The sequence below is a fragment of the Suricata suricatta genome, chromosome 1, assembly GCF_006229205.1.
Source record: "Suricata suricatta isolate VVHF042 chromosome 1, meerkat_22Aug2017_6uvM2_HiC, whole genome shotgun sequence".
NCBI classification, from domain to species: domain Eukaryota; kingdom Metazoa; phylum Chordata; class Mammalia; order Carnivora; family Herpestidae; genus Suricata; species Suricata suricatta.
Window position 1 is genome coordinate 68,718,248 of NC_043700.1, and position 9,647 is coordinate 68,727,894.

The 9,647-nt window shown below is 37.5% G+C and overlaps 1 protein-coding gene and 1 pseudogene across 2 annotated transcripts in view; both read left to right on the forward strand.

Moving 5' to 3' along the window:
- Positions 1-294: 294 nt before the first annotated feature.
- The window catches only part of PLRG1 (pleiotropic regulator 1), a 17,120-nt gene continuing 7,767 nt past the window's right edge, over positions 295-9,647 (forward strand). The window contains exons 1-8 of one of the 2 annotated variants that reach the window (XM_029939812.1): positions 295-395; positions 1,737-1,843; positions 2,889-3,031; positions 3,704-3,757; positions 4,638-4,731; positions 4,940-5,027; positions 6,882-6,983; positions 7,976-8,068. In XM_029939812.1, coding sequence (XP_029795672.1) covers positions 387-395; positions 1,737-1,843; positions 2,889-3,031; positions 3,704-3,757; positions 4,638-4,731; positions 4,940-5,027; positions 6,882-6,983; positions 7,976-8,068 — 690 coding nt within the window. In that variant the 5' untranslated portion in view covers positions 295-386. Of the gene's footprint in view, positions 396-1,736; positions 1,844-2,138; positions 2,211-2,888; positions 3,032-3,703; positions 3,758-4,637; positions 4,732-4,939; positions 5,028-6,881; positions 6,984-7,975; positions 8,069-9,647 lie in introns of those variants that run through there. The other variant, XM_029939814.1, reaches the window with a different exon arrangement.
- On the forward strand, positions 4,299-4,412 carry LOC115302906 (annotated as a pseudogene).

Genomic DNA, 9,647 nt, shown 5'->3' on the forward strand with positions numbered 1-9,647 from the left:
TAGAACGGATTACTTAGATTCGCTGATAAAAAGGATTAAGCATCCAGAAAACAGAACGCAAACAGCCAGACCCCTAAGCCAAAATATTTAAGTCAGAGAATAAGGCAGAAAACTTTACTTAAAGCTTTCTTCAGAGGAGTGAGCGAGACCCGTAGGTACGCGGTACTAGGAGCCTCCCACTTCAGGCCCGAGACCACGTCCCCGAAGACAAAGACCCGCCCCTCGATCCCACAAGGCCGGCGGGCGGCTAACACGCGTGCGCGGATACGTCAGATCCGGCGCTAGGGCGCCCGATTCCGGAAGGGGCTGCCCAGTTGTGGCGGCGTTTTCTGTGTTGCAGGCTAGCGTTTCTTGTCCGCTGGATCGGCGGGTTACACAGCGGCATCATGGTGGAGGTAAAATGGCACTTGGGGGCTGAGGGGTCTTTCGTTTCTGGAAAGTTTTACTTCGGTCGCGGGCGTGGGAGATCGAGGGTGTTTGGAGTTTGGAGAGGGTAGAGGCTGCGAAGGGAGGCTCTCTGGCTGAGGCCGGGTAGTCTCTTCTTAAGGTTTTCAGGGATGGAAGGAAGCCGGATGAATGGATTAGTTGGAACTTACCCCCAGGCTTGAAGCGGAGAGAATTCCTAAGTCCTTTTACTCTCGAGCCTTTGAGCTCTGCAGTGTCCCCGGAGGCGGTGCTTCTGGACCGTTCTTACTCCCCGTCTGCAGAATAGAATCCTAAAAGAATGGCAGTTCTCTCTGGTGTTCACTTAATGCCTTCCATCAGCTCTTCCCCCCCAAAACCTGCCGTTTTGAAGTTTTGCAGCTTTCCCTGGCTTGAACAACCATTCTGTTAGACAGCCTCATCCGTCTTATCTCAGAAATACTTCTTGACCCTTGTCGGTATCCACTGCCTTCACTTTAATTCAAACCAACACCATTTTTTATCTGGAGAAATGCATTAGCTCTTTGCTTGTTTCCTTGCTTCCATTTTTGTTACACCCCCCTTCCTTCGTAAATTGATTTGTTTAAAACGTAAGCTGATCATGCTTTTTCTGCTTAACATCCTTTACTGGCCCGATTTTACTAGAGCAAAAATGCCAACTGTTACAGTGGTCTTCAAAAAACCCTTAACCTGATCTGGACCTTGTCTACCCTTGGAACCCCATATGGACATCACAGTACAGCTTCCTACTGAGCATGCACAACTCTTGCAGCTCCTGGCATCATTGCAGTTATTGAACTGCTGGGTACATGGCATTTTCTCTTTGCTGGATTGTTCTTAACTCTGTTCTGTACAGGACTAACTTTTACTTAACTGACAGCTAAGAGATTTTCATAACTATCCTAAGTTCTTTCTCTGTCTCATCCCCGTACTTGTTTCCTTCATAGCACTTATCAAACTGTGTTTCTTATTTTTATCTGTTTTCTCTTGAGCACCTGGGCCAGGAGTACCGTTTCATCATTCTTTTGTTAGCTTCTAGCACAGTACATGTCAGACACATAGTAGGAGTTCAGTAGATATTTATTGAATAAATGATCAAGCTCAAGCATCACTAGTTGTTATGGCTGGGTCTCTGGCCAGTGAAGACCTTCCTTTTCATCTGAACTTGACTCCTATAGCTTACTACAAATTCCTATGGTGAGTGGCAGAAAGCAGTTTATATATTCTAAACATGTAAAGTATATAAAGTATTAACTTAGGTTATGATATGTGTAATTTGTAGATGGATATGTGATTATAATCTTTCTTTCTAGGAGGTACAGAAACATTCCGTGCACACACTCGTGTTCAGGTCATTGAAGAGAACCCATGACATGTTTGTAGCTGATAATGGAAAACCTGTGCCTTTGGATGAAGAGAGGTACGTATTGTTCCTTTTCAGTTGATAGAATATTTAAACTACTTAATCATTGGGGGAAGAGAGCAGGGAGAGGGGGACCTTTAAAGATTAGTGAGTGATACTAACACTCATAGGATATCTATTCAATAATGAATGGTGTTTGGGCATGATTTAAGCTGATTTAACTTTTTTTTTTTGGCCTTGTCTTTTACAGTAAAAATCCCATTAATTAATTGCATTTATAAGTACCCAGTAATTAGGAGAGTCCCTTTTAGGTGTTATATCTTATAATCAATCACTTTGTATGTGCTTTCAGCTTCCCGCTGCTCTCAGAGCCTTGCTGAGCTGAAATTGTACCTGGCCAGTACCTCTACTCCCATCTTTTCTCGTTAGTATGATGAAGATTTTTGAGTGGTGGCATATTTTTGGTTCTACATCTCCAGCTCCAGTCTGGGATTGCATTATGTGCAGTGTTCCTTCTTTGTCCTTTACCCTTCTTTTAAAATCTACTTAATTCCTAAAACAAGCATTTATATTTAATTTATAAAGTGAGCTATTCTAAAACATTTATATAAGTGCATTTCTTTAAAAAATAGAGAACTCATTATGTGCTTCAGCTAGTTCTAATTAATCTTTTTAGACACATCCACTAAAGGTTATGATAGACACTTTTACTATATTTTTATATTTACACTTTTGAAGGAAAATATATTGATTTTGAGGTTTTTAAAAGAATATATTAGTTTCTATGTATTTTTAAACCAGACCCTTGATAACTTATCATGATAGGTTTTGTATTTATTGGTTAACAACCTAAAATGTTAATTAAACTTAACGGATGCTATGTGGTGGATTGTGAAGGAAAGTGTGGAAATGCACTTGGAAGATTTGAGCTTTTTAAAATACTATTTAACTTTAAAAACATAATAGAAATTTTTTCTACATGATTAGCCAAACCTAAGCTATTTAAATACTTGTGTTTCTTGGCTGTCTGTGAATATATTTACTTTGGTTAATATTTTTAAAGTACTCAAGATACATTCTTATGTTCATAATTTTTGAATAGTCACAAACGGAAAATGTCAATCAAGCTGCGCAATGAGTATGGTCCTGTGTTGCATATGCCTACTTCGAAAGAAAATCTTAAAGAGAAATGTCCTCAGAATGCATCGGATTCATATGGTCATAAACAATATCCTGCCAATCAAGGTGAATATTGCATATCAGAAATGTGATAATTTTTTAAAATAGAAAAATGAAATGTTCTAATGCTGGTTCTGGGAGGACTGATTAGAGCCATACCCTATTGAACTACTATACCAGAATTATAATGGAAGTCTTGATTTCCTCATTGGAGTAGTGGGTTGAGATTGTGGTTGGTGGGGTTTTTCTTAGTAGGAAATAGAAGAGTGGTAGAATCATAATCGTAGAAATTATTAGGACATAGAGATGGTCATGATGGAAACTAAAGGAAAAATTTCTGACCCATGGAGAGACCATCTATCCAGTTTGGCTGTAATTCAGAAAGATGATATTAAGCACTGACATTCTCTTGCATAAAAATAATCTAAGATTTCACAGAGAAATCATTTGCTTGGAAGAAAAACCAAAGTGGATTTTTTACTTCATAGGATGATCTCTCTACACACGATTAGAATTATGCAAGCTTTCTTGACCCCATATCAGCAAATAGTCAAGAAAATAGCTGTGTAAGTGGTCTTCAGAAGCCAAAACAAAAATGATCAGTTTATCTAATTTCTGATGTTTGGGTTTAGTTGGGAAAATTTCAGAAATCCAGTTGATAATTTAAGACTTATTAAAAGAGATGGTACCTGTATATATGATAAATTTGCTGATGATCATGATTCTCCTCTTTTTAAGGACAAGAAGTTGAATATTTGGTGACAGGTACGCATCCTTATCCACCAGGCCCTGGTGAGTGAGCTGTTGCATATTGACAATGTCTGTGGGCATTTCCTTGAATGAACCAGTAATATGATTCCTATTGCCTATAAAATATAAACTTAGTAAGTAGGCATCCAGGCATAGCTCTTAGATGATAGTTGACTAATACTCAGCATCAGATGCATTCATTGAGCAAATGTTTTTGAGCACCTAAATGTATTCAGGCACTGTGTTAGAATTCAAAGACAGTAAGACTGCTCCAGGCTAAAACATGTTTATCTGGAGGTTTAAACAGACACGTTATTATCACTAAACTTACAAAAGTGATTGAAGTGTTAGTGTAGAAGCAGGTGTGATAGTAGTATCTACTAGATGTCTGTGTGTGTAGAGAATTGGCACTCAGACGGAGTGGCTGGTATAACGGGGTGGAGGACAAAAAGCTTAGTCTATCTGGGTTCTAGTCCTTGTAGAAGACAGGATTTACCATATTGAAAGCCCAGGCGAATTGGTACTCTTGTTTAGTAATTTACATTTACTCTTGGAAATATTCTGTCACTATTTGGGGACTGCTAAGACTGTACTTTCAGGGATCATTTCTATAGTTCGTTACTATTTGGGGACTGCTTAATTTTTATTTCTGAAAGTAATATCCCAAGATAATAGAAATTGTCTTTACTATCTTGGGTATGTTAATACCAGGCTGCCTGTGATTAAATTGAATTTGAGTTATGTGATTTCAAGTTATGTTATTAAGAAGTTAGAAATAAAAGACCCATAAAACATAATTGAAATTTTTGTAATGTCACCACCTGGAGATAATCACATGTTTTCTTCCAGTATTTTAATTTAAACCCATGTAAGTGAAATCGAAGATAGCTACTTAAAGGAATTGATTTTGTTCCTTAAACAGGGGTTGCTTTGACAGCAGATACTAAGATCCAAAGAATGCCAAGTGAATCAGCTGCTCAGTCCTTAGCTGTGGCATTACCTTCTTCTCAGACCAGGTATGAAGTATTATGTTCTAATTACAGAGATTTTGAAAGCATCATTCATTGTTTACATTTTTTTTCATTTTAAGATTTTTTTATAATTATGTATTATGTGACATTTTCCTTTATCATTGCTTATAAAATTTGAAGAGTTGGTTCTGCAGAGCATGTGACATGACAGTTGATTGCTTAGAATGTGTTTTGTTTTGTTTTTTTGCCTCAGAGTGGATGCAAATCGTAATGCACCTGCCGGAGGTGAATACCGACATCCGGGGGCCACTGACCGTTCACAGACCACAGGGATGACTTCAGTAAGTTTCTTTGGGTCAAGTCATGCTGCAGGTTTCTAACTTTTGGAACCTGTTGCCTTATTTTCCTTTATTGCAGGAGTCTTTAGTTAAATAGTAGATAAATGAAAACTTTCCTTGGAATTATTAAATAGTGGCTGATTGAGCAAATTCTTAGTATTCCAAGGCCCTAGAATTTAAGTTGCTAGTGAATTGGCCCATGTTTTAGAATTTAAAATTCTGTTATTCTGTGTTGGTTGCACATTGTACCTTATGCTTATCTTGATACTGATCACATGATGTTTCCCTTTGTTGTCCACTATTAAAAGTACAAGGAATACTATTCTGAAACTTGTTAGTATGTGTTAATATGAAAATCTCTTTTCTAGTAAACTCTTAAGTTGGCTTACACACTTTGAGTGCTGTTAGTAATGTAATATTCACAGGCTGTAGAACTTGTATCTTATAAATGAGCATTTAGAAATACCTACGTTTATTTTTAAGTAAATGGCAGCTAATGTTACTATTGATGAAAATAGTTTTAAAAAGAATAACTGACAATACCTAGTTTATTTTATTATGCTGTCACCTCAGTAACTGCAGGCACTGGCTCCTTCCTTTATTATGCTGTTATTGGGCTTTATGAAACGGTTTAATTTGTGGTCTTCCCGCCACATTTCTTCTTCTGCCTCCGCTCACAGGTCTCTGCCCAGGCTTTCTGCCTCCGCTCACAGGTCTCTGCCCAGGCTTTCTGCCTCCTTAGGGGGAAGTGACCTAAGCTTTTTGAGGGCAGAACTTTATGGAGGCATGGATGGATGCTACTGGTAGATGGTACATCAGCTAGAATAGCTTTTAAAATGTTAATTAAGTATTTTTTTGGAAGTTAGTTTTTCCTTTGCAGTATTAAATCTATAATGTTAAAATGTGACAATGAAAGGCAGTGACATTAATCCACTTGCAATCACTCAAGCAATGGTAGGAGCTTACGTAGAGCATTTATAGAGTAGTAATAATATTTTCATAGTAACTATATGAGGCAGGCATTGTTATTTCCATTTTACAAAGCAGACATAGAGGTTATGTAATTTTTACCCAAAGTCTATCAGCAAGTAATTGGCAGAGCTGGGTTTATGAGCCTATCCTTAGTGATATGTGCTCTTTTAAAAAAAAATTTTTTTTTATATTTATTTTGGAGAGACAGAGAGAGGCAGCGCGAGCAGGGGAGGGTCAGAGAGAGGGAGGTACAGAATCTCAAGCAGGCTCCAGGCTCTGAGCTAGCTGTCAGCACAGAGCCCGACGTGGGGCTTGAACCCACAAACTATGAGATCATGACCTGAGCTGAAGTCAGATGCTCACCTGACTGAGCCACTCAGGCACTCCAGTGATACTGCTCTTAACTCTAGTGTTCTGCCTTTGAGATTTTTTAGTTGATTAAAAAAATTTATTTTAATGTTTATTTTTGAAAAAGAGAGAGACATAGAGTACAAGTAGGGGAGAGGCAGAGAGAGAAAGAAGTACAGAATCTGAAGAAAGCTCCAGGTTCTGAGCTGTCAGCACAGAGCTGGATGTGGGGTCTCGAACCCACGAACCATGAGATTGTGACCTGAACTGAAATCAGATACTCAACCGACTGAGCCACCCAGGTGCCTCTTTAATTGATTTTTAAAATTAAAATGAACATACAGAAAATATAATTCCAATTAGAAGTCTTAGATATGCAGACATTTTCTAGTTAGGCAAACATTTTAGCTGTCTTTTCCTCTTCATTTAAGGAAAAAAAAAAACTTCATAAATCCCCTTTTAAAGTTTTTTATTTTTGATTTAACATGAAACATTAGGTGTGTCTTTACCAGTAATGTAATATTGTTCCATATCTAGGCTGTTATGGAGGCTGGCAATGCCAAGAACTCTGCACTGATGGCTAAAAAAGCCCCTACAATGCCCAAACCCCAGTGGCACCCCCCATGGAAACTGTACAGGGTGAGTGAATCTGTAGATCACGCCATTACAGGGACGATGTTTGCTTCCCCGTTACAAGAGCTGAAGGAGTAGATTGAGGAGGAGAAGGAGTGAGTATGAGCACTGGTAAAGTGCTCTGAGACCAGGCAAGGGAAGGGATAGGCACAATATTGAAGGACGGATCTTAGGAAGGCTTCTTTAAGTAAAAGCCATGTGTGTATTTCCTATAAAATACAGTACAGAAGGTTGACAGAAAGCTATTAAGTGTAGAGAACAGATGAAATAAATGATCTAAGTGTGTGAGGTGATTAGTATGAAGCCCAAGAGGAAGAACAACATACAACAGTGTTTCTTTGGCCCTACTAATGATCTTTCCAATTATAGTAAATTAGAATGATTGAAAATGTACCAGATCTGAAATGAAGTGTATATGGTAGAAAAACTGTAGCCACACATAATTTACTATATGTGCTAAATTTTAGTTTTTTAATTTTACACTAACATAGCCTTTCTTTTGGCATACAGACCTAAAAGTTTTAATAGAGGTAAATTTGGGTAATCACTGCCCCAGTCATTATATAGAAGTTCCATCAATTCAAAAAGCACTCCTCTGCTATTATTTTACAGTCCTACCCTTCTCTACCCCTGGCAACTGTTCATCTGTTTTCTATATAGTTGTGCCTTTTCAGTTTGTTGCAAAATGGAATTATATGATATGCACCTTTTGAGATTGACTTCCTTCACTCAGCTTAATGTCTTTGAGAGTCATCCAGGTTGTTGCATCTATTAGTAGATTCCTCTTTATTGTTGGGTAACATTTCCTTGTATAGATGTTTGTGCATTCATTTATTGAAGATCATTTATAGTTCTAAAATCTGTCAAATAATTTTAAGAATTTATTTGAAGATGTGGGGATGGGCTATTCAAACCTATTTATGTGCGATGAGTTGAAATTGAATAAACTTTAACTTATGTGTGATGAGTCTGCCCATTCCACCTTCTGTTTTCTGCAGGTGATCAGTGGACATCTTGGCTGGGTTCGCTGTATCGCTGTAGAACCTGGAAATCAGTGGTTCGTAACAGGATCTGCAGACAGAACTATAAAGGTAATAAGGAAGGAAGAAAAAAATGGGACTTTGAATTTGCCGTATAAGTTTAATCTTTTATTTTCTTAGGTGGGAATTTCTGTTGTACTTCCAGTGATTTCTTAGACCTAAGTTTGGAGTAAAAGTTATTGTATTTAAAGTTCACTGTTCTAAATAAATACGTTTGAGAAGTGATATTTAAATAACAAGTTTTTCGAAACAGTATGTACTGACTACCTACCACTAATTCCTTGATACTTACTTTTTTACTCCTCTGGTTACAAAATTTTTATCTATAAAAAAATGTGGAAAATATAGAAAAATATAAAAGAACACAGACCCATATGTAATCCTAACACTGTCAGATAATTTGAACACAAATTTCTGTTTAGTGTTTATTTCTGCACATGTCATATTTTTGAGCTCTTTTCCTGTGTGTATAAATGCATATCTTGTTTATTTTATTTTGAGAGACAGAGAGAGAGTGCGTGCACATGAGCAGAGCAGGGGAGGGGCAGAGAGAGAAGAGGGAGAGCAAGAAACCCAAGCAAGCTCCGTGCTGTCTGTGCAGAGCTGAATGCAGGGCTCGATCTCATATACTGTGAGATCATCACCTGAGCAGAAATCAAGAGCTGGACACTTAACTGAGCCGCCCAGGCGGCCTTATAAATGTGCATCTTTAAAAAGTCATGCTTGATATGTAGTTTTATACTCAGGTGTTTTTCCACTTACTGAGGCATGTTTCTGTGAACAAAGGACATATCGTCCAGATACTCTGTACTCTTCCTGTTGTTAGACGTTAAAGTTTTTAGTTTCTTGATTTTCACTGTCACAAGTAATGCCATAATTAATCTTTGAGCCTAAAGCTTTTTGCTGTAACTTAAATTACTTTGTTACTATAGAGTCTCAGAAATGGAATTAACGGGTTAAATGTTTTGGAGCTTGACACTCAATAATACAGCTTATTTTCCAAAATGGACTATTGATACTTGCAGTGCCTGAGAGGACCCTTTTCAAAAAGCACACTATGTATCTTTAAAAATTCCTACTAAGAAAGTGGATGGACCTTGAGGGTGTCATGCTAAGCGAAATAAGTCAGGCAGAGAAGGACAGATACCATATGTTTGCACTCATAGGTCTAACAGGACATTTTCAGAATGATCTAGCTTCAAGAAAAAGCAAGCAGTTAGTAGTGCTTAAGAAAAATTGATTCAGTATCTAATGGATAGTTGATACCTGTCACAACACAGCATTTTATATACTGTTAAGTGAAACTGCAATACAATCTAAGTTTATTTTGGGAGTGTTTGCTGTATCATTAGATTTAATGAAATGTTTAAAGGTTTAGTAGGCATGACTTTGAGTATATAATGAAAGAAAATGCAAAATTCTTATTGATTCATGATGTGGTTTCATCTTAGCTTGGGCAAACCATGCAGTATTTAATACATAGTAGCAGAATATTTACTATTGAAGCTTGAAAAGATGTGAGTTCTTTGTGTGCAATCTTTCATTTATGCATGTGAGAGGGTTGTCTTTTTTTTAATGTTTTTACATTGTAGTACTTGTTTTGCTTGTTGGTGGTGTTTGCTTATTTAAT